The 25,134-nt window shown below is 45.1% G+C and overlaps 2 protein-coding genes across 6 annotated transcripts; both read right to left on the bottom strand.

Moving 5' to 3' along the window:
* Positions 1-578: 578 nt before the first annotated feature.
* Positions 579-13,780, bottom strand: si:dkeyp-69b9.3 (myocardin). The gene is given in 17 exon segments (XM_061821139.1): positions 579-1,003; positions 1,078-1,132; positions 1,296-1,439; positions 1,527-1,625; positions 2,208-2,479; positions 2,482-2,737; positions 2,848-2,930; positions 3,176-3,328; positions 3,404-3,569; positions 4,682-4,822; positions 5,318-5,511; positions 5,591-5,704; positions 6,196-6,268; positions 6,373-6,428; positions 7,579-7,632; positions 9,974-10,111; positions 13,725-13,780. Coding segments are annotated over 16 exon segments (2,340 nt in total). The 5' UTR covers positions 10,029-10,111; positions 13,725-13,780.
* A 5,119-nt stretch (positions 13,781-18,899) lies between these two features.
* Positions 18,900-25,005, bottom strand: LOC133500968 (zinc finger protein 236). Of its 5 annotated transcripts, none has more exons than XM_061820291.1 (3): positions 24,865-25,005; positions 21,235-23,121; positions 18,900-19,980 (listed from the first exon to the last, which is right to left on the bottom strand). In XM_061820291.1, exons 2-3 carry the CDS (start codon positions 23,095-23,097, stop codon positions 19,651-19,653), a joined length of 2,193 nt encoding a protein of 730 aa, XP_061676275.1. In that variant the 5' UTR covers positions 23,098-23,121; positions 24,865-25,005; the 3' UTR covers positions 18,900-19,650. The 5 variants fall into 5 exon arrangements, with proteins under 5 accessions (XP_061676275.1, XP_061676273.1, XP_061676274.1 ...); XM_061820289.1 differs by lacking the exon at positions 24,865-25,005 and adding an exon at positions 24,583-24,846; XM_061820290.1 differs by lacking the exon at positions 24,865-25,005 and adding an exon at positions 24,302-24,567.
* Positions 25,006-25,134: the final 129 nt, after the last annotated feature.

Genomic DNA, 25,134 nt, shown 5'->3' with positions numbered 1-25,134 from the left:
AAGTCTCTGCATCTCGACAAGTATCAGAGAACGTTGTTTTGTGATTTCTGTATCCGACAGAGGAACGGAACCCTTCATATACATTAAAATATGGGCTTTGTCTTTAATAATCGGAACCATGGTCGACCGACTGAAGCCCAGCTCTTTACCGATGTTCGTCGGTGTCTCTTCTTTCGCCGATCTTTTCATGACCTTGAGCTTTGTTTCCATGGTAATGGATTTTCTTTTGGCTGCAGAAGAATTACTAAAAAGCACAGCTTTCTTCTTTGGGGCCATAATGTCTAAAAAGGAAGGCGAAAAATTCAAAGATACTCCCGTCGCACAAACACAGATGAGCACTATGCACATTAACTACACAAAATGGCGGATGGGGGACGAGCGTTGTACAGGTGAAAAGTCTTCAGTCGAGACCTTTTTAACCTGAGGACTCCCTGTGCTGCAGTTGAGAGGTCTGAGTACTAGTCAGCACAATGAAGGAAGCAAGAAAAGATACATGAGGTGGAAATGGGTGGAAGAACAGAAAAGGCTTATTGGATCTTGGATTCTACACGAATTAGCACAAAGCACAAAACTCATCCTCACCACTGCTCTATCATCAGATCCAACACCCGATTGATGTTGAGATCCGAATCCAGACCAAAGTCGGTCTCAGCAAAGGGAGGCGCCGGCGGAGTGATCGGTCGCAAACCGGACGTCAGAGTCTCCAGGATTTCGGCGGCGTCGAACATGGCCTGGGCTCGCCGCTTCCGCGACTTTCCGGCGGACTGCGGCGGAGGTGAGCCGCAAATGGAGGGAGGCGCCGGCGCCGAGGTGATGTGACTCGGTGGGATCACGGCGGGAGACGGGGGGAGCTCCAGGAGGAGCGAGGAGCAAAGAGGCAGGAAGTTGCTATCCTTGGAGTGCTGCTGGGATTTCTGGGACTGATCGACTTGAGGAGGAGGAGGAGGAGGAGGAGGAGGAGTTAACGGGATAGGTGAATTGTCAATAGGGCCGTTGAGAGAGCCTACAAAGGAAGCCAGAAAAATGCATCAAGCCAAGTAACAATTTTTAAGAGTTATTTTCTCATGAGCTACTCACCAACAGAAGCAATGGGCTCATCCAGAATGTCATCTATCGACTGTCGAGGGTACCGCTATTGAGGAGAAAAACGAGTAAAACGTTTGCTTTGCACACTCACTATATGGCAGTGGGGGGAAGGAATAAAGTAAAGTACTTCTACTTTCATAAGCCTTTTTTGGGAGTATCTTTATATGAGTATTTTTGCCACCTCTTGAAGAATGGGACCACGGACCCACCTGTACTTTCTGGATGGCCTCCTGCAGTTCTTCCTCTAAGCTACGAATGCCAGGCGAGTTTTGGATAGGACTTGCAGTGATCTCCACTGGCAACTCAAAGTCCCGGTCAATCATATCGCTGGGGCACGGTTGGGAGCAGAACACCTTCAGGCAAGAGTAAGAAAAAAAATATGTCCGTTGGTTGACTGGTCTGAAGAGTTACTTGAGCTTGAAAAGATGTCCTGCTGTTACCTGTGTAAACAACACCTCCGTGTCTACATCTGTTTCCCGGTTTCCCCTCATGTATGCTGGTTCCTGTTGCAGGAACGGATGAAGGGATCTGGCACACGACTATAATATGGGCAGAGAGTAAAAGGGTATAAAAGATATATGTTGTTCAAAATGACTTGGAGATATTCAGCTTTCAGGTGAAATTTCAGGATGAGCCTCAAATGGACTTTACAGTAACCTTAACAGGTGAGTTTATTTTACGTACTCCGAATTTTTGAACTCACGACCTACTGTTCCATGTTTCAAATTAGCAAAACAGGTGTGTGATAATATATTTCCAGAACTCCACTTTTGTGACTTCTGTGACTCTTACAGTCCATCTGTAGCTCTGTTGACGATTCAACCACAGTGGCCACTTCTGGTCTTAATGTTAAGATGTCAAAATGTGGAAGAACAAGATGACGAGGACTGATGAAGAGATATTCGGTCCCTTGTTACCAAATGGCAATTTGTGGAGAAAAAAAAAAAAGTACTGTGCATTCAAACGTTGAGAGAGGAAAAAGTATCAAAGTCGCCTGTAAAGGTTATCGTGCATTTTAGCTTCATCTTGAAATTCAGCTCAAAAAAACCTGATATGCCCAAAATGGTGTGAGTAATGTAGATCTTCACCAAAAACCAGAACACCAAAGTGTTTGCCCTCACTTCATTGACAGTATTTGCAGCGGCATCTCTTGCCCTGCACTTCATCCTCTCTTTCATGTTAAACTCCAGACCGAGCTCAGTTCTCCAGGTGGTACCGCACTGCAGGGGTGAGGCGGATGACATGGGTAAACTGGGACTTGGAGTTTCAGAGGCGGTACAGGCAGGAGCCACGAACACAGGGTTGATGGGACCACACTGTTCACTGGACAGACTAACGGAAAGAACAGAGGAGAAAATATTCAGGGCAACATTTTCAATGCCTTTCGGGACTGATGATCAAGGATGTACATCTGTTGGTTCGGACTGCTCCCAGGTGAGTCTCCAGAACTGCAACTTGAGCCAGGGCTGTGATGGGCCAGAAGCGGATGAGAGGGCTTCCGTTGCTCCATGCTGTCCCCCAACTGGCAGAGAGGAACCGGCGTAGCACATGAAGTGGGAAGCTGGAAGGGACGAAGGCGCTGCAACAGGGCAGGCTTCGTCCCGGAGACAGGAAGGCCTCGCTTACGCAGCTGCTGCCTCAACTCTGACACCTGAGGAGGCAAAACGCACAAGGTCATTGGAGGTTGTCTTCAGCATAAACTGTGAATACGACTGATCAGGTTCTAGATATTTCTGGATTTACACACTGTGCTTCTCTTACTTTAAGATCAACCAGATTTGCAGGGAGGAGCTCAAGTTTCGACGGATTGTTTGTGTCCTTTGGCGTGTGGTTGGTGGTGGCAGGAACAGGTTGAGGGTTCGGGGGCAGAGCTCCAGATGAATTCTGTTCTCTACCGGAGTTAAGTTTGGAACCATCAGTTTCCTCGAAACATTTTAAAACCCGTGCTCTACATGCCAGCTATTTCAATTACAGCGGTGCCTTGACTTATGAGTTTCATTTGTTTCATGACCCATCTTGTAACTTAGTTTACTCGTGCATGTAAAATCAATAGCCCCCATTAAAAGTAATTGAAATCTCATTAATCTGAACATAAGTGGATACCTGGGCACGACGTTGAGTTGCTGCTGCTCTTGGTGCTGAAGGATTTGCAGCTGCAGACAGACCTGCTGCTGCTTGAGGAGCTGAGATTCTGCCGGGTCTAATGGCTGGGTAGGAGGGCTCTTCTGTTTGGCTCCTCCCCCTTGTAATGCACACAGCACAGGTAAAGCCCAGGCCTCCGGTTTTGGTTGAGAAGGCGTTCAAAGCAATACTCTACCTCCAGGCCCAGAAGCCCCTCTCTGGTCAGGAGGAATGTACTGGTGATACTTGAGTTTCTTCATCTTGGGCTTGTTTTCCCGCGGTTTCCGTGAGCGAGCAAGATGGCTGAGGTTGAAGGCGGGCGTCAGGGAAGAGGAACAGGCAGGACTGGGCGGCCGAGCTGTCTGCAAGGGTTCAAACCAGGTTCCATGGAGTCACTCCAAGGCCGGCGTTTATAAGATTTGAAGCGGGGGAAATGTCAAGCTGTTTCCGTGTTGTTTGACAGCGTTTGCTCCGTCTGAAGGTTAAAGTCTGAGCAAATCTCTGGATGACAGCTCTTTGTTGGCCCTGACACACAGCCATGTTGTTTGTGTGCACACGTGTTATACACACCGTTTCCCCGCAGGTGCAAGTCGACAGTAATGAATGCATCGCAGCTTAAGATCGGTACGGTGATTCCAAAAACAGAAGCGTTAACATCTTGTTAGGTAGTTTACTTTGTTGTGAATTCCCCTAATTAAAGAACACATTCTAATTTATAAGTCAAACGTTGACTCGAACGACTCTAATTATGCATTATTTGTAAGATGCGCTGTGCCAGTGGCGGGCTGTGCATTTGAGACCCGGGTCTTTCGTGGGGATTTACCAGACTTAATCCACCTCTTGATATCAGCACTATCACATCACAATTATGTGATAGAAAACCGTTAATAAGGTGGAAAAAAAAGCAATATAACAGGATGCAACTGTGCAATGTACATCACCTGGAGCAGTTTGGAATACATTTTGATCTAATAATGTGACAAAAATTGCTCATGTCGTAAACGAGGGCCAACGCAATGACCCTGTGAAGAGAAATTTGAAATCGAATTGGTTCAAGAAATCAGAATCTCATCGCTAATCAAGTTGAAGTGCCTTTGACAGCCATTACTGGTTCGAAAGAGTCACATGGCAACACAGAGACTGATATCTTATTGGACGGGAAACAAAATCACACACACATACTGAAAGCAGTTCATCTAAGACAAATGCGACGAAATGACGAAAATAGACTGCCGGGAATTTATGATTGCATGGAAAAAAAATTGACTTTATGTTGTAAATGTAAGTCGGTGCTTCTGATTATGTTTAATGTAGCAGAGAATGTCATACTGTGATCATACAAAGCAATATGATGTGTGTGTGTATATATATATATATATATATATATATATTTATTTATTTTTTTTTTTTTTCATTTTATTTTATTTTTTTTTATATGCACACCCTGTTTGGTTTGACATTATCCCCACCGTACCTTTGGCAGCAGGGACGCGGTCTGGGAGATGAGAAAGATCCCGTTTGGTCGACTCATGGTTCCCATGGAGTTGCTTTCACTCAGCATGACGCCCGTGGGGGGTCGGAGGCCCTCGGTTGCCGGGAGCTGTGCCAGACCGGCCTGAGATAGGACACGGACATCCGTCTGAGTTGGCATCAAAACTCGTCTTTGAGTCAGTTCTCACAAAAGGCAATTCATTGCTCTTCCACGAGGCGGCAGAAGGTTCAAATATACGGTGTAGCCACCTGTTGCCATACATATAGTGTGACAGAGTAATAACTTTGTGTTTAAAAAAAAAGAGGAGGTACAAAGTATAAAGCTACTTACTAGCTTTAGCTTTAGCCGTTGTGTGTGCACCTATTATGGATCACAATTCTTTCTAACTAGCGGCGGTAATCAACATTCAATTAGCTAACTACGTTTACCTTTGCCGAACCCGGGACCTCAGAACTGTGAGACCAACACTTTCCAGCTGATCCACCATGCCGCTGATTGTAATTACATTTTCTTATAATAAAGTTACATAATGTCATGACTTGAAAGTCGTGACTGGCCTAGTTTGTCCCTGGACCCCAAAAGCTTGAAAACGTCTGCATTGTATGCCGGTTTTCCCACCTGAGCGCGAAGTGGACTGTGGTTGCGGGGCGGGCCCACAGATGACGAACTCTCATCCGAGAGGCTCGACGGTGAAGCGAAGGCCGAGGCCCCCCGTTGGGGGAAAACGTGCGGCTCGCTCACCGAAGAAGACGAGGAGCAAGAGGAGATGTCGTCTTCGAAAACATCTGCAGGCAGCGGGAAAGCGACGGCGCCTGTGAGAGTGGAAGAGAGAGGAAGTGAACAAAAGAGGGCGTGCTGGCCACTGTTAGCTCATTTGCGTGGATGACCAACGCTTGTCAGGGTGCGGTTTGTCTCTGGGATCCGCGGGCGTGGGCGGGTCTTGGATCCCACCTCTGAGGTCTCGACGGGCCTTCTTTTGCCTCGCGGACCCGCACTCGCTCTTCCCTGAGGGGTGAAAATCAGCAGATTTCAAGGTGGAGCAAACACACCTTCATTATCCAGACATGTAGTCTCCTGCATACCATTAAACGTGGTATGTAAAATTGACTGAAGTGCACGTGCACAAATTCAGTACGACCTTGACTTCCACTTTTAATTCATTCTGTGACCGCTTGTAACTAGGTTCTACTTTCATCTTTCCATCCATTAATCCTTTCCTGCGGCTCACCTATTTGCAAGACCCTCACTCCACTCTTGCTCATTACGGTACAAACTAAAGCAATAATACTAGATCCTTGGTGTATTTTGACAAAAGCAAGTCAAAAAGATGTTTTTAAATTTGGGGGGGGGGGCAAACGTCAGTAACAGTTCTGATTGTTTTTTGTGTCAGGTCAGTGACTGTGTTTGAGGAATTAGAGAGGTCACACTTGTTTGCAAGTAACAGCTGACCGCGTGTATACACTTCTATTGTACTCGTGTGTTCGTTCAGGCATCACCTTGCACAGTTACAGCTGGGACTCCACTAGGGTGCGTCTTCTCATGTCTTCCGCCAACATTGACACTTAGACGCTGCGTCAGGAAACAGCAAAGTAAGACAATTGACAATACTCACTTCAGTACTGCGTTGATAACGAGGTTCGTATTGACAGTTTCCACAGAAATATACAACTCACCTGAGCTTCACTCTTGTCTTTTTGTTCTTTTTTAGGGGAGCTCGCTGATTTCAAGCCTGGAGAAATGAGGCGGACATACACTATAAGTAAAACTCACATTACATGGCCGCAGTCATCCTCTCCTAAAATACAGTGCAGTCGTCCTGTCCCATGTGCAGGAAAACACCCCCAAAGTATGATGCTACCACCACCATGCTTCACAGTAGGGGTGGTGTTCCTGGGATGGAACTCATCATTCGCCTTCTTCCAAACACGGTTAGTGGAGTTATGACCAAGAAGTTACATTTTGGTCTCATCTGACCACAAAACTTTCTCCCATGACTCCTGTGTATCATCCAAATGGTCAACTTAAGACGGGCCTTGACATGTGGTGGTTCAAGCAGGGAACCGTCTGTGCCATGTATGATTTCAAACCATGACGTCTTAGTGTATTACCAACAGCCACCTTGGAAACAGTGGTCCCAGCTCTTTTCAGGTCATTGACCAGGTGCTGTCGTGTGGTCCTGGGCTGATTCCTCACCTTTCTAAGGATCATTGAGACCCCACGAGGTGATATCTTGCATGGGTCTCCAATCCGAATGAGATTGACCGTCATGATTCGCTTCTTCCATTTTCTGATGATTGCTCCAACAGTGGACCTTTTTTCACCAAGCCGCTTGACAATTTCTCTGTAGCCCTTTCCAGCTGTGTGGAGTTGTACAATTTTGTCTCTTTTGGTCTTGGCCATGTTATAAGTTTGAGTCTTACTGGTGTGTTTATGCAGCAATCGACCTCACACAGGTGCATCTGATTCAGGATAATACATGGAGTGGAGGTGAACTTTTAAAGGCGGACTAACAGGTCTTTGAGGGTCAGAATTCTAGCTGATAGACAGGTGTTCAAATATTATTTGCAGCTGTATCACACAAATAAATCATTAAAAAAATCATACATTGTGATTTCTGGATTTTTCTTTTTAGATTATCTCTCTCACAGTGGACATGCATCTATGAAGAAAAATTCAGACCCCTCCATGATTTCTAAGTGGGAGAACTTGCAATATAGCAGGGTGTTCAAATACTTATTTTCTTCACTGTAACTCCTTTAACTAATTGACTTTTATTAAGTTCTGTCTTACAATGGGACAACTCAGAAGCTACAAAAACTCCCCAAAGGTGATTAATGCCAGTGTGAATCAGTCATAAGTGTTAAACATTCCAAACCCACCCGAGTCTGCATTGATCTCACTCTGCCTTCGGTTCTGAATCCTCAACTGCAGCACTGAAAGACAAGATCAAAAGATGAGAAATACGTCGGCATCAGCGGGACGACAGTCGGCTTTAATGGCTCCGCGAGGAGCGACCCAATCGATAAATCGAGTCAAGCGATGATGAGACGCTCGCTTCTATAACCGAATGACTTTGCGACGCTTGCGCACGCAGTTTGTCCATTAACGTAAAGCGCGCACACGCAAACAGGTGACACCAACGATAAATTTTAGTGCGACCTGACCGAGGGTAGGGGGGAGGTGAGGTCTGCCTGGGGTGGGTGTCGGAGGCCAGTAACTATTTCTCGCTCACTATGTCTATTTCAGTCAACTCCCATCCCCCCCTTCAGCTGTCCCAGCCTCTCTTGCGTCCCAGTTCCTCACGTCATCCTCAACGGTGCTGCCAGAACTACGCTCATCAACATGGACTTTGTGCGAGACAAAAGTTGAGCGAATGCGCCGCTGAGAAATCAAGTCCAAGGCCAAGCCCTTTGTACTTGGGTTTGAGGCAAACAAGGAGTGCCAAAAGAGTTACAAACTCAGCATATGAGAACTAGTACACATTATGTAATGGAAAGGTAAAATCGGAGTCTGTAATATAGTATTTTACCCACACAAAAAAAAAAAAACATACACATGGTATTGACAAAATTAATGTAAACATTCTGTTTTTGCCACATTTTTACTTCAATTGAGTGGACATTGTACTGCTCCTTCTTGCATATGCCCCATGGCCACCTGGGGGCAGTGTATTACATGAAGATAGTGACAGTTTATCAGTAAGCTGCAGTAAAATTAGTTGTTCTTTGCAGAGGGTAAAAAATATACTGTACTGTATGCCTTTGGGTATTGTTATGCTATCTCTCTAAATATGTTGCACCACTATTTGTGTTGAAATATTTTTTTGCTTTAAGGTTTATAACTCCATGAGATAGATGCTACCATGAGTGTTTTGCATTGTTTGTTAGCATTAAGCTAAACGGACTTTCCTACAGCAAAGTTGTGTTTTTTTTTTAATATACAACGTGCACACAACTTGTTGTTTTAAGATGTTTGCCAGTAAATTTCAACTTATAGTGGAATTAAACAGCGTGAAGCCTCCATTTTTTTGAGGAATTCTTCACGATCCGCCGACCTGTTGCTTGTTGTGAAATGAATCGAGTTCACGACCACCATACGGTGCTTGTATCTAAAATTTTTGCTTGCAGGTCAAAGCAAAAGACCTTTTGCGGGATTGCTTGCTCGTACCTTGAAAAACTTCTACGTCATCGTCACATCGTCATGTATCCTGAATTTTGTCACGGCAAAACACGACTAATTGGAGCTGAGAAAATGCGCTGAGCAACACGTGTTGAGCCAATCATAGCGACGAGAGGACGCGTTCAAACTGGTATTCTGGTCTCGGCATTCACCTCTTTTACACGCATGATGCCCCCCACAGAGAGCAGCTGCAAACCCTCCTCTTCCTCCATTGCACCTCCCCTTAAGCCCACCCCTTAACCCAGGAATTACGTTTTCCAGCAGGTGTTGGTACACCTTGGGGACAGCCTCCACCGCCACAACATCGTTACCGTTTCGTGCTCCAAAGACGACAGCTGCTCGCCGACCAGACAGCCTGCGAGTACTTGTTAAAAGAAGCCTAGTGGATAAAATTTCAGGAATGTGGAGGATTTATGTCCTGTGTATTGTCGCTCTCCAATGGACCGTTATCTCTGAAATATATTACAATTATGTAACGAATACTAATGCTCAGGTATTATTTGCGCATAGTGCTATTAGTTTATTATATTTATTCCAAACAGTCTATTTTCTTCATTTCATAGTATTTCTCTTATCCGCCCTGTTTCCAGTATAAGTGGATGTTGCATAATTTTGTCCAATCAAATTTGAGCCTCTTAGCGTTGCCACGTCAAGATAATCTGCCCAAAGCCTTCAGAACTTCAGTATTGGCTGATGTAATTTGAATTTTACATTATTAGAAAACATCAATCTGATTTTGAATGGGTCCTCCCACCCCTTGATGATGAAAAAAAGGTTTTATCCAGCCAACTTCAACTTAAAAAAATCATCTTGTGATATTTATTAGATATTTGATAGCTATATCTAGTAACTAGTCGGATTAAAGACAAAGAATAATGTTTGTTGTTCCATGAGACAGATGACAACTGCTTTTGTACAGTATTACATCATCTAAAGCCTCCATCGAGCCCCTCACACTATTGATCACGTGACACACCATGTGACTGAATATCCAAGTCACCTTCAGCCCGACGTTTTGACGCTAATGTAGCCAATTACGCCACGGTTTGCGCTCTGCGTCGTTTCACTTAATTGTTTCCGTTCCAAACAGCTCACCTGAGCGAAACTTGTTCCGGATGAGGAGTGACCTCTCGGAGGCCAGCAGCGTCATGGCGGCTCTGAAGGGCGGTCGGCGAGGAAGAAAGACACGAGCGGCACTCCCTCGGCGCGTGTCCACCAGGACCAGCGGAACCTCTGCGAGAAAAGCAGTGAAGTGAGGGATGCACATGCTTGCGAATCCACGGCACGAAATAATATGGACAGAGGCACACCAAACAAACGGAGGTAAGAACGCAAAGACCTAAAAATCCAACTCTGGCATCAGCAGCACTCCCTGAAGACCAGGAGGGCCAAACTAATTTTTAGCAGAGGGACATTGTGACCGAAACCATAAGAATCTTTAATCCAATCATCCCTTTATTTGGCTGCTTATCCTCACGAGGGTCGCGGGGAGTGTTGGAGTCTTTCCCAGCTGTCACCATGCAGGAGGCGGGGTACACCCTGAACTGGTTGCCAGCCAATCGCAGGGCACATCGAGACCAACAGTCGCACTTACAATCACACCCAGGGGCAATTTCGAGTGTCCAATTAATGTCGCGTGTTTTTGGGATGTGGGAGGAAAACGGAGTGCCCGGAGCAAACCCACACAGGGACGAAACGAGTTTTGGAATCAGAAATCAAGGGTAATGCATTTATCAGCTATTGTTGATGTTTGGTACCACAAAAATGCTTGTAATATCTCAACGCCATCATTCATGATATGACAATTTGAAATTTTTGTCCAGATTTGAACAAGAATCAGGGAATTTGACATGCATGATTTGCCTTAACGGGCCACATAAAATCCTGTGGCGGGCCGCCTCTGGCCCCCGGGCCTTGAGTTTCACACCCGGGCTCCCAACAGATCGTCACGATCGCAGTGTGTCATCTCGGCCCACCCGTCGCCGTTTTTAACGACGTAGACTACGCATTTCCATGAGGAAAAGAGGAGGAATGAAATAAGCATCCCGACGGTGTTGGGCAAGATAGAAAAACGGAAAATACAGTGGAACTTTGAACACAGCCCGGAGTCAGATTCTGGATTCAGATTGTTTTATGGAGCTGCGTCAAAAGGCTTGCATGCTTTATATAACGGGTGTCCAAATTATGAACACCCACTTTCTTAGCAGCGTAGACTAAAATGAACAATTGGCCAATCCGAATTCACCTTTTGATGTCACTCATTACGACATGAACGTCAAAGATCCAACATAGAACGACTACAATACACTCTGCCATTAAAAAACTGTTTCTTTCTTTACATCCTATCATGTTTTTATACAATAGTGTACTTTTTTATTCTAAAAAAGAAACACTAAACAAATGGTGGTGTTTTCAGGAGGACTGAAATGGGGTAAGGGATTGTTACGAGCTTGACCGGACTAAAAAAAATTTTAAAAACTGCATATCTACAAACTCCAATTCAATTGAAAAAAAATGATGCTATGCAAATCATTTTTACTTATATTCAATTGAATATATTACAAAGACGAGATTTTAATGTTCAAACTGATATGTGATCATTCTCTTCTTTTCCAAATATTCGCTCATTTGGAATTTGACACTCTTGTACATACGTGAAAGCACCATTACTGTTATAAGGTTTATACAGTTTTTGGAGAAACATATGCTGCCATCCAAGCAACATCCCTGTTCATTTTGGCAAGACGACGCCAAGCCACATTCTGCTAATTTTACAAGAGCGAGGTTTCGTAGAAAAAGAGTCCGAATACTAGACGGGCCTGCCGGCAGTCCGGACCTGTCTCCCATTGAAGGTGTGTGGCACATTTTAAAGCATAAATTATGACAACGGAGATCTCAGACTGTTGAGCAACTGAAGTTGTACATCAAGAAAGAATGGGAAATAATTCCACCTACAAAATTTCAACAAGTTCAATTCTCAAAGATTTGCAAACAATTGTAGTCCACGCTTATTTACATTTTACACAACCTCCCAACTTCATTAGAATTGGAGTTTGTATGTACGTTATATACTGAGTAAAAATGTGAGAACATAGCAGATACAAAGTAGTGATGAGTATTTTGCGTATTTCTTGCTGCTCTATTTCTATGTATTGCTGCTCCCTGTTTTAAAGTAACACTTCTTGGAAAGATTACATTTACCATAACAGCTATAGATCATACTCTGAGAATGCCTTGATTATGTTTCACATTCTATGTTGGCATTAAGTTGGCGTGCTCAAAACTCGTGTGATGTTGTATTCTTGTGTGATGTCCTATGTAATGTGTAACGTTACAGGGGTGTTTTTCCAGAAAATGTTTGCAAAATTCTCTTGATATTTGACCTCTATAGGCAAATGTGCATAAAACGGCTGTGCCCAAACACCCACACACACACAAATAAGGCTTCGAAACATAGTTCAAGCACACTTAAAACTACAAATACAAAAATCTAACCACTATGAAGTATTTAAAATGAAGAAGAAAAAACATTTTGTTCCTTGTCCCAAAACATATTTATTTCATACAAGGAAGTTTTGTTTAATTTAGAACAAATACATTGGTACCCTGAGATATGATTTTTTTTTTTTACATTTTTTCCATGACGACACTCCTAACTCAAAATGCTTACAATGTAAAATCCCCTATCCCTATTGATAGCAATTAATATATTTGATTCTCCAGAAAAAGTTTTTTTTTAATTAGGAAAATAGGACTCCATAGTATTGTGCGCAATAAATTCATATAATAATTAAATAGAAAGTTATTATTGAGATGTTTGTGGATCATAAATAATTCATTGCAGTTCCTTCTGGTGTGTTACTTGGCCTCTGGGCCAGTACAGTACAGCCAGAAACAAAAACAAAAAAAAGACTACATACTACTCAGTGACTCAGTCAGTTGTAATATTATAAGCCATTTTTTACACAGGATAAAGTATACATGCCTGTGATCATTCCATTGTTTGTCTATATGTGTTGCTCCACCATTTGTGTGGGAAAATACATTGCTGAAAGTGCTATAACACCACTAAAATGCTATTCATTAGCTTGTTATGAGTCAGCAACAAGCTATCAGAACTTTAGGTAAAGTTTGAGGTTGTTTTAATGACACAACATGCAATTATCTTTGTTTAATGTTTTGTATGACCTCAAACTTGAAGTGGGTGCATTATGCCCTGTTGTTGTTTTTTTTTTTTTTTTTTTTGGAAAATCTGTTCTTTTTCAATAGTCCTTCACATTACAAAAGCAAAGACTACTGTATGGTATCACGCTCATGCGCATAAAGCAGGACGTCACATTGCCCATGCGCACAAACACGAGGCTACTTGGTCATGGAAGTAAATGTGGCCCCCTCGTAGGTCTCGTCATGGCGCATTTGGGGCATGTCCCAGGATTTTGTACAACTTGAGCCGACATTTTCTCATATTTATCGGAATTTAATCCTACTGTTCTCACGGACGTAAAAAAAAAAAAAAATTATATATATATATATATATATATATATATATATATATATGCATGTCACAATGCGCATGGAAAGTGAACATAACCTAAAATGGGCACATTTTTAAGTTCAGGTATATTTAATTTAATAATTCATACAATATTTAATTTTCCTGTTCCACTGGTAGATAATTTTCTCGTTTTATTTTTTTCTTGCCAGTACAGTTAACCTTCTCAAGAGAGAAAGAAGAAGGCCAGTGGGGTGTTTTATTCTTCAATAAGACGACAAAGACGCAAGTGTTGCGCTTGTACAGGAGCAGATGAGTGAGAGCAGCCTGCCAATGAAAGAGAATCGTACTTACAGCAAGAAATGGGGTGTGTGGGGGGGAACCAGAGCGGTCCCTCGGGCTGGAGGAACTCAAGTGGATTGAAGATGAAATTGAAGAAGAGAAGAGCACAACTAACTGGTCGTGTGTTTAATGGCAATTTCCTTCTTTCATGTTCTTTTCATGGCCTTTCTTTTGTCGCTGCTTTCTTTCGGAACCGCTGCGTTCGGCTTTCTTCGTCCAACTCAGCCAGTCACCTCCTCTCGCTCAGCCCCTCTCCGCCTGCCCCAAAGCATCATGGATCCTCGGTGCCAACTGTGAGCGACTGTCAAGCCCACTCCCCCACTCCTCCTCCCACCCCCATTCCCACCCGAGCCAATTCTCCCCTTTGCCATCACCCCTGACATCTGCTGACTCTTTGATTGAGCAGCTCATATACTTTTTTCTTTTTTTTTTTTTTTGCCACTTTCTTCCCAACAGGAAGTTAACATGCCTCCCACACCACAACACCCCCAGTGTGTCATGTGATCCGTAGAGCGGTGACATCTGCGTAGATGGGCCCGATGGGAATGGTTGAGTGGCAGGGGTCGTATGGTGCCTTTGGGATACCTCTGGATCACCCCTCTTAAAGTGATTTAGTGCCATGAGTGTGTGTGCGCACGTGCGTGTGCATGTGTGTGTGTGTGTGTGTGTGTGGTGTGTGTGTGTGTGTGTGTGTGTGTGTTCTTTGTGAGTGCCATGCATAGCCTATAGTGTGACAGTTGCAACAAAGTTTCCGTCTTAAATAAAACATTTGACCATTTCCTAAAAGCTGTCCGACTTTGCATACTGTACGGCGGCCATTGGGATAATCAAGTGGGGGGAGGTGAGCATCTGTTCTGCTCTTTGATGGACGGGCCGGCGTGTGCTGGTTCAGCAGCCCCACAGCAGGCGGGGGAAGTAAAGGAATGGAACAGATAGAAGGCAGACGGACAGGGGTGGAGGGTGGGGGGGGGGGGCTTCGGGGGTCGAAGGTGAGGCAAAGCAAAGCTTTGAAGAAGCAGCGTGGGCGTGCGGAAGGGAAGTCGTAATGACGGCGAGGGTGTGGGAGAGCTGCAGGGGCTCGAGAGTGAAGCAAGGGTGGTGGAGGAGGGGTTGCGATGTGGTGAAAAATAGTACCTTCACTTGCCTCCTGACTCAATTTATTACTACACCAAATCAGGTCTCCGCGTTGAAATTAATTGAGATGTCGTGACTCTGTTCCACACCCAAAAACACAGCCACAACTTTATGTTGTTGTTTTTAAGAAAGAGAAATGAGATATGTTATACATTAAAACCTAATAAACACAATTAAAGAGGATACAACCGTTTTCTGGTGACTCTTTGGCGTGCGGTATCATTGTGTTGAACATGTGCCAATAAGGGGCGTAACCTTATGAGGGATTTTAAGAGTTGGGTTGTCATGTTATAGTTCAGCATGAGTACCTTTAAGAGGCGGGGCCTGGTGGAGAGGCATGTGATGTTGGGAGTCTGCTCGTGAACGTTTGAGTGTGAGCCATGTTTGATTGAATTATTATCAGTGATTTTTACATTCCCGGAGAACAACCTTTACCTTATTAGTGTATCACTGACCTGCTGAATGAAGTCTGTTATGTTTTATGCCGACGAGTTGGGTTCGTGATACGTAAAAGCGCGTTGTCATGCAAGAGAAATGTGTATTTCCCTATTTGCATCACATCAAACTTTTATAAAGACTACAATGATATTACTTGTGATCTTTCCAAGTAAAAAGTACTCACCCTGCTTTACATGCGCAGTACGACTTCACTATTTTATCCTGTTGGATTTTAATATGAAGTTTGTGAAGCGTCAAACTTTTTTGCATCAATCGCCAACGTTTCGCTGTAACTCTGCCATTGCGTCCTGCTCCATCCAAAATCTTAATCCCATGTAGATATCCTTGAGTGAAATAGTTGAGTCCTCTCTGTAGGACTTTCTTGGACAAGTCTGACGCATTTGGCAAAAAAACATACGCCAGTAGTATCTGGAATACGCGATAGAGAATCCACCTCAAATGTGTTGTGTTGAACTGCCATTTTGTAAGCTTGTGGGACATGGCTAGGGGGGCAGATCTTAAGATCACCATCGGAAATGTCCATTGGGACTGGCAGGGCATGAAGGTTTTTCATGTAGAATTTTTCGGTATTTGCCAAAGTGCTGCAGGTGTCGCGTGTTGTGAAGTTGGTCGGCTTCACTTCACCATCTCAGTACTACATTCGTGTCTCAAGATTGCGCTCTCAAGTCAAGGCAAAACATTAGCTGAAAGATGGCTTGTATCTCGAAAGAAATAATTCATTCACAACTATCTCAGGATCCCAAAAAATGGCTCAATATTGGACGATAAGTTGGCTAGGTGGTGATACCATAAATAATGTACACATACTGTACACACACGTCATCTCTTCGCCATACAAACGCCAGTGATTTACATGTCATGATGTCAATAGAAAACCATTTCAAATAGCTTTTTTTTTTCCCACCCCAGAAATGTAGCCGCGCATATTACGTTGCGCATGTCAGGAATTGCTAACTAGACGCAAATATTTGACTTGCGATAGGCGCTGGCGATCCATGTTACACCCCTGCTCACTGCTATTTGATCCCCACGCAGACTTGGGCAAGAGACGGGGCACACCAGGTACTGGTCGCCAGCCAATCGCAGGTCAGGACATATGGACGATCTATTCCAGAGCCTCCGATCAACCTCACATGAATGATTTTGGAATGTGGGAGGGAACTCTAGTAGAGCTAAAACACAAATTCAGATTCAAACCCCGTGAGGGAAACGTGCTCACCACTAGACCAACGTAGCCCACTGCCATTTCATGAGATGCAAAAAGGGAAGTAAATATAGTCATAAAAAAAAAAAAAACAGGAGTGAGCCAAGGCACACTCATCAGATATTCGTGGAACTCTTCATTGCTCAATTACTGTTGCCATGGAGCAAAATGACCACAAAAGAGGCCTGATGGAGCAGACCTTGCCAATGAAACTCAGCCTTATATGTTTACCACCTGTGACATCTTTACGCAAACGGAATTTGGGGCGAAGACGCCATAATTGCTTCTTTACCCCGGCTCGGAGTCCCTCGCTGATTAACACCTGTCTGCCTCCTTCTATCCCCCCACCCCACCCCCAAAGCACTCCCCCGGTTGTTAATCCTGCATGATGTTAACCTTTTCTCTGGTGCAATATCATATTTCGCAGTGAGACGCACACGCATGAGCATGTCGCCGGGTAGAAAATGTGCTCTCGCTCATCGATCACTTGTGACCTGTGTGTGTGCGCGTGTGTGTGCGCGCGTGTGTGAACTGTGCAGGAACTGAATGGTCATAAGTATTGAACCAGAGTGCCGTAACTGGCGAGCCACATGAAAGCTTAAAGCAGCCATATGACTGATGTAAGTCTGCCCTCGCGTGGACAAAATTAGTACTGCAATATTTGAATCGAATCCCCCTCAATTTTGACTGTCAAGTGCTCTCAACTTGCCCCTCTGTTTTTCCTGCAGAGCAGATACACAGCAAAAAATAAATAAATAAAAAATGTTACGCACTCAAAAGGGAATAAAATATTGGAACGGGGGAGACCTTTCGGCTGGGCTGCGACCTTGCACTTCAACGGCTTGGCAAGTTGGCAGCGTGGCCATCCTGATGGCCCGTTCCTATCCATGCAACAGGCGCAGACACACAATGTTCTGTTTGCACACAACTGGTCGGGTTAGTTGGTATTTACCGCCATGATATGAGGACCTTGCAAGCTGGCTGTTGCAAAAGTCGAGCTTGAAGGAAAGGAAATAATCATTTTAATGTTTATTATTATTATTTAATAATTATTGTAATGGATTAAAAATATGCATCAACAAGTCTTGACAATCAAAAATATAAATCATGAGTAAAATAATGTATAAAAGACATACCATAGTATACTCATTTTTAATTACTATTGCGCAATATGTTGATCAAGCATCTTGTAGTTTGTAGTATTAGTGCAGTTGTAGTTACAGTAGTAGATCTTAGTAACATTATTTTGTAGTACTGTATACTACCATCCATCTATCTATTTCCTTTGCCGCTTATCCTCACAAGGGTCACGGGAGTGCTGGAGCCTATCCCAGCTGTCAAGAGGCAGGAGACAGGGGACACCCTGAACTGGTTGCCAGCCAATCGCAGCGCACATCGAGGCAAACAGTCGTCCTCACAAACACACCTAGGAGCAATTTAGAGTGTCCAATTAATGTTGCGTGTTTTTGGGATGTGGGAGGAAACCGGAGTGCCCGTGAAAAGCCATGCAGGCACGGGGAGAACATGCAAATTCCACACAGGCGAGTCCGGGATCGAACCCGGGACCTCAGAAATGTGAGGCCAACGCTTTGCAGCTGTTTCACCGTGGCGCCCTGTATGCTACCATTCTTTACAATTATCATGATCATATAAGCAAATATGGCTGGCTGCAAAATGAACTAAGTCACCCACGTAAATACTTCTAATAACAATTGCCAGTAATAAAATAAATTATTAATGCTAATAATATTGATACATATTATTGAATCAAAAAATGATTACCAAAATATTATCATCATCGTTTTTATTAGTACTACTGCATCAACTAGTGATCAAAAAGTGTTGCTGATATGATTAGTAGTAGTAGTAGTTGTAGTTGTAGTACAGTGAGGTCAGCTACATAAGGACCATAAAATATTGCTAATTACGGTGAGTTCACCAAAGAAAATCATTGGTAGTAGCTCTGGTAGTAACATTGTTTTGAGTATATTATGATTAATTGACTTAGCTAACGGCCGTAACTTTATTTAATAACATTGTTACAACATCGTAGTAGCAGTGTGTAAGTCCCCCCCCCATATCCACTATTGGAATGATATTAGTTGTTGGATGGCATGCTGTGATCCACTGAGGCCCACAAAGAGGTCACGGATTCCATTAAATCTCACATTTTAGCTCACGTACTCACACACACTGTATTTTTTCTAAGCTTGTTCTAACCTTTGCTCTGTTTACACACACACACGCACACACACCTGCCTCTCCTTCCTCTGACCCTCCGATGAGTGTGTTTGCCCAACGATAATAAAGCCAAGCTTAACGCCTTCCTCTCAATGGGACAGCCACAAGGACCGCATGGGGTCATTTGACCAATAAAAAAAAAAAAAAAAGCATTTAATAACAATTTGGGGCTGTGCAACATTTGAGGGGCCTCAGAAGGCCGAATAAATGGACAACACAAGTAAAAGTGCAATTTGAAAAAAACTGAAAGAAAAACAAGGACAGGACAATGAAGGCATCTTTGCAGGTTGGGACCCTGGAACTTCTTTTTTTTAATATCATGTGAACATGGAGAAAATCAGCAAAGACTAACAGAAGTTGTCCAAATGTCAATTAAACAACTGAATGTACTCCACAAATAAGCAAAATGTGAATATTTATAGATATGTGTTGGAATAACTTGTTTGGTCTTGAAAGTTGTGTATTAAATACATCAAATCCTACACATAGACATGGAAAGCGTTCTTTTTTTTTGTTCATTACATGAAGAAAAGTGAAGATTGTGCTAAAAAAAAAAGGGAAAATGACTCACAGTGTTTCTGTTAAGAAATTTTACTACAAGGTAGTGCAGCTCTCCTTGTTTAATACAAGACGCTGAGAATTGTTAAAGTTATCTTTAAGCACTTAAAGGTCTCGTCATTGATTGTGAGGGAATGCAATTTTTTGGGGGGAAATGTCATATTTTGAATCTACACGTCAAAATCATTATTTCAGTATTGAGCTGTCAAAATCAGCCCAAAAAAGGGCAAAATAAAGTCTTTGTTGGGGGGCATTAAATGCAATGGGAACATTTATATAAATACATCATTTTTTTCAAAATAAATATTGCAAGCGCTCCCGTCTTTGTATGTTTGGGACTTTTCAAGCCTCCATTTCAGAATCAGAGTTTTCCAGGTGAGACACGGCGGAGCTGTACCATTCCGCGGGCTCCTCCTCTTCTCGGTGATGAACGCCGGCGCCGCCTCGCTCGTTGAGCATTTCCATGGCCACCTGGTGGAAGGGGTGCTTGCGTTTGGTGTGGCGTCGCAGCGTGTTGCGCTCGGCGAAGCGCGTGTGGCAAAGTTGGCACTGGTAGGGCTTCTCGCCCGTGTGGACCCGCTGGTGGCGCTGGAGCTCGCCGGCCTCCCTGAAGCGTTTGGCGCAGATGGGACACACGAAGTTCCTCTGGCCCGTGTGGATGTGCTTGTGCCTCTGTGGCGGAGCGACAGACAGGACAGGAAAGGTTAAATGACAGCTGTTCCGTATATTTTGACCAGAACTAAATTACAGCACAACGGCACCTTGACTTGTGAGTTTCATTTGTCCCGAGCACAAGCTCGTAACTCGGGTTACTCGTATAGTGGACCCCCATACCTAAAGAACTGCAGGCCCCACTTGTCTCAGTTAAGGTCAGCGCTCATAATGGAACAACTACTACTGTTGAGGTTCTGGCCGTGATTTGCACCTTCAGGACCTGGAAAATCCTGAAAGAGAATGTTTGGCCATAACCTCGAGGTGAAGCCCCTTTGGGTTCTGGAGCAGGACAGCTACACAAAAGACAACAAAAACTGAACTTCTGAATTCAGGTTTTGGAGGGGCATAGTCAAAGTCCAGACTGGTGTCCGATTCATATGCTGTTGCTTGACCTTAAAGAGGCCATGGTCAGCTATGAAAAAATCTGAACCGTTCTCGACACGGTCGCATGAAAAAAAATTAGATACATGTCACATCAGGCAAAAAAAAAAAAGAAATTAATTGTATCTGCAGTGTAAACGGAGCCTAAGAAGTCACCAGGTGGTACCAAAGCCAAAAGTAAGTAGAGTTGAACTGATAAATACATCATAATAGTTTCAAGATTTTTGTATGTCAAGGAGAAGCTACGTTTCATTAGCTAGTATCATATGTTAGCCTCAGTTCTATCGTAGCTGCAGAAAGGCTACATGTACAACAACAAAAACTCTGAACTGCCTCAGTGAAACAAGTTATACTAGCTGTCAAATGGAGGAAAAAAGACCAACACTTACTGTTACTTGTGCTTTAAGGCAACGTTTGTGCTGTCTTTAGCAATGATCATAGTTTAGTCAAAGTGATATGATAGCTAGAATGGTTATAAACCAAGCTATAGTTGAGACAGGTTAGCATTAGCTTGTAGAGACAAGTTAGCATTAGCTTGTAAACACTAAGAGAAACAAGAGCCACCTCAGAGTACAAGGCTAGCTAACGCTAAAAACTAACAGGGAGGTTTCAAACTTATTTTCCTCATGGCCCACAGACTAGTTGATCACAATCATCGAAGAAGAAGTAAAGTAATGATGATTTCAGGTTCTGAAATCAAAATGCACCTGAACAATATGCTACAGTCCATAGTCTACAAATTCTATTGTATTGCGAGCAAAAATGTGTAACATGGATCCCGGCCTCAGCTTGACGCTTCCTGTTTTGCAGCCATGTTTGCTCAGCACTGACCTGCAGATGGCTGGAGCGCTTGAAGGCTTTGCCGCACTGCTGGCAAACGTGAGGCTTCTTCTGCGAGTGCGTGATGGCGTGACGCTCCAGGTCCGAGAGGTAAAAGAAGATGCGGGGGCACAGCTGGCAGTAAAGTATCCGCCGGGCAGAAGGGTCGTTGGACGACTCCGAGGGAGAAAGGGGGTCCAGAGGGTCCAGCGGGTCCAGGGGGTCCAGCTTAGGTGGTGAGGAAGGAGCGGCGCCGCTGGAGAAGTAGATGTGGTCGTCTAGGGGTAAACGCTCAGAGTCTTCCTGCGGATTGGGGTCCAGGAGTTGGGCGTCTGAGGGGTCGGGCGTCAAAGTAGCAGCGGCTGCTGTTAAAGATAATGGCTTATCGCTCTCGTTCGAGACCTGCTCGGCAGGTATGGCTTCAGTTCCCACAGATGAGTCGACGTGAGTAGGAATGAGTGAAGAGGAAACAGCAGTTAGATTAGAGGTGAGGACATTACCGGAGCTTCCCGATAGGACCATAGTGGGGCTGCTGAGACCCAAACCCATGACAGGTTGAGATAACGCAGTACCGGAAGCCAGAGGAAGGGAGATCTGGGACAGCTGACCGGTTGAAGGGTCCAGGATGGCGATAGGGGTGGAGGTAGAGTCACCGGAGGACAGGAGAAGGAACATAGGGGCCGAAGCCCCAGCAGTGCTGGGGGTGACGGACAGTGGAAGAGAAAAACTAAGTGGAGCTGAGGGGAGCAGGATGGGAGCACTGGAGGAAGGTGTTGTGAGAATCTGGATGGGCTGGCTGGGGATGGGTAGTCCAGAGGCTTCAGAGGAATTTGCATCCGAACTGCTGAGGACTTGTGGAGTCAGAGACGGCAACTCAGAGACCTGTGAAGGTATCATGTCAGCGGAAGGTGCATTTAGTGCTTCAGCCATGCTTTGGCTGTGGTCTGAACCTGCTGACGCAGGCAACTGCGGGGACACGTCGTTCTCGACCCGGCCCTCGGAGGCAGTAGTGTCCACTTGCGGCACCCTGAGTCCATCTGGGCTGAGCGTGTAAGGAATGCCCTGGTCGTCTATGAGGAGAAGGTCCTGGGCGAAGACAGAAGCAGGGTAATAAGCGGGTCGTTCTTCATCCTCCTCCACCACGTCCCGGTCTCCCTCGCCCTCATATTCGTCCACCTCCATAATTAGCAAGCTATCGCACGCGTCCATAAAGCGTCCGTGTCTGGGGTCCCGGTTCTCTTTTTTCTTGGGGAGACTCAAGTCCAGCGGCTCGCTCTGCTCCTCCGCCCAGGCCGCAACCGTCACAGAGTCCTCCACTTGCCTCTCTAAATATTCTTCCTTTACTTCCTGACCCAGCAATAGAACACCGTTGGCTTTGTGGGTTTCTTTTGGGATTCCTGAGAGATCCGAGCGGATGGTCTCAGCATCCAAAACATCCCCCCTCGCATGCATCCCTGCCGTAAGCTCCACTCCCTGGTCCTTGGTCTCGACTATAGATATTTGGTTTGTTTTTCGTGCAGTATCGAAATGCAAGTCTTTGGTGGAGCTGGCAGCGGAGTCCTCGTCGGGCGTCTGGCACAGAGGCGGAACCAGAATTTGGATTCTGATCGGTTGCCTCAACCCATGAGTCCCGCTCATTTCCTGGGGGGCGAGCTCGCAAGTCTCGCCCGCCTCTGGCTTTCTCCTGTTGATTGACAGAGCATCGCAGTTGGCAAGGCACGCCCGGAGGCTACCTGCCCCGGTCTCGTCCGAACATGTCCCAAGCGGGTCCCCCTTTGGGTCCTGGCTCGGCACCTCCGACGCTACTGCATACTGGCTGCCATTTTGGACCTCCAGGCTGTCTCTTGACAGGACTGTAGCCAGCTGAGCATCCATTTTGGGTCATACCCATTTAGATATCTTGGATAGAAGAACATCACAATATATTAGTGAGTCAAATGAGCATTAAGACGTTTCCGACATTTCCAGGCAGGAAAGTTGAACAACGAAATAATTCGCGGAGTGGAGTAAGAATTAAGTGGGCAAAACGCACAAACAGGCACATTCAGTTACCCCCAAAAATGTTTCTATATTTGGTAGGATTTGAACCTAGGTCCTCAGAAGTGCGAGGCAGTTGTGTTAATTCGTCGTGTTACCACCGTTGTATTGCGATACTTCGTCATGAGCACTGAAAGGTGTGTAAAACTTTCGAGTTTTTGCGTCAGTTCCTGATAGACGACAGCACAGTGTAAGATTTGGACACAAGAAGTTACACTTGTTTTATAATTATGACCTAAAACTATGTTTCTCACAAATATTTACTGTAATTATGACTTCATAAATGTGATAGCAGAGTGTAGTGTAAGAATTACGTGGCCACGTGGCACGAGAATGCGCGGTTCCCGGCATACTTGAGTTTTTGATTCGATTTTTTCATAAGTGTGACCTTGAATTGTATCACATACAAATATTTACTTGGTGAGTTCAGAACTTTGTTGTCAAAGGCAGCAAATCTGTTTATCACATGTTTGTTTTATAATTATGACTTGAATTTTAGTAGGCGGCTGGTTAGCACATCTGCCCAGCAGTACTCAGGACCGCCTGTGTGAAGTTTGTATGTTCTCCCCGTGCCTGCGTCAGGGTTTTCATAAGTCCTTCAGTTTCCTCCTACATTAAAAACGTGCGTGTTAGGGTCATTGAAGACGAAATTGTCCATAGGTGCACGAGAAAGCCAGTGGTAAGTCCGCCCGGAAAGGCGCCAGCACCCCCGCGACCCGACTGAGGATAAGCGGTATGAAAAAATTGAGCCACGGGTGAATTTCGAGATCGACGGCGGCTCATTCCGACTTACGTGCAAAAACCGGCAGCGGCCACCGTAGAACGAATATGCCGGTTGTAAATCAAGCACCCCCAACCCCCCCCCCCCCCACCCCCGTATATGGGTCAAGTTAAGAGATGCTAATGATTCTGTCACGTGAGCTCACGAAAACTACACCGCGTCTTATCGAATGTGACGTTCGCTGGCGATATTTGAAATTATGGAGCATTTTTTTAAGAACATAAAGGAATTAAAGGGCCCGCGTGGGGGGTGTAGCCGAACCAGATTGCACGTCGTCTTTCCGACTTCCTCATGGAGACGCGCAGCACACCGAGGTAATGATATGATTCGAATCTCACGTCTTCGTGGGGTTCTGCGAGAAAAATAAGGCGATAAGAGACGAGCCGGAAAACCTCGTCCGCGGTGCGAGCTGTCACTGCGCCGCGCCGCGACGTGACGTGACGGGAGTTCGAACCCGCGACGTCGTCGCCGGCCGCCGGGCCGGCACGTCGTCACGTCCCTCCCCCGACAGCAGACAAGCATGCACACGGATTGATATTTACAGCTTTCGTGTGCAGGAAGAGAGTCCGCCGCTCCTTCTTCCTCCTCGAACCTCCAGCCAGCCATTTTAGAAGCCGAAGGTCCGAGCGCGAGCAGGACAAACTTTACGGCGGTCCCCCCCACCCCCTCCTCATCCCCGAGCTCCTCCAGCTGACGACGACCGGACGAGTCTTTGTTATTGCATTTTTTTTTGTAATCTTTAATGACAATAAAATATATATTTTGTGGGGAAAAAGTGTGCTCCACCCATACGCAGGCGCCGTGCTATGAAGGGACTGGCTTACCCGAGCCGCGCACGCTTCCGGAGGACCAAATATGTCTGAGCCGTGTGCAGGGTGATGCTGGCTGGGGCTCGGCGAGGGAGGGGTCAGGAGGAGTTGCTATGGCGGAGCAGCCTACCGGGTCCGAGCAGCGGCCATCTTCAGCCTATTAGGCATTTGGGCTGCTGTGGAACCTGCAGCCTGCGCCTCGTCGGCTCCGCGTGAGTGGGGGGTGCACGACCACTGGGGACGATGGAGAGCTTTAAATGAAGTCTGATGACACCCAGTTCAAGT

This window comes from Syngnathoides biaculeatus, chromosome 5 (genome assembly GCF_019802595.1).
Source record: "Syngnathoides biaculeatus isolate LvHL_M chromosome 5, ASM1980259v1, whole genome shotgun sequence".
Taxonomy (NCBI): Eukaryota; Metazoa; Chordata; class Actinopteri; order Syngnathiformes; family Syngnathidae; genus Syngnathoides; species Syngnathoides biaculeatus.
Note: the sequence above shows the minus strand (reverse complement) of the source record. Positions and strands in the feature narration are given on the sequence as shown.

Coding starts and splice junctions, on each gene's coding strand:
- LOC133500968 (XM_061820291.1), bottom strand. CDS start 23,097: ATGGATGCTCAGCTGGCTACAGTCCTGTCAAGAGACAGCCTGGAGGTC. Junction 19,981..21,234: donor AGCGCTCCAGCCATCTGCAG/GTCAGTGCTGAG, acceptor GCTCCGCCACAG/AGGCACAAGCACATCCACAC.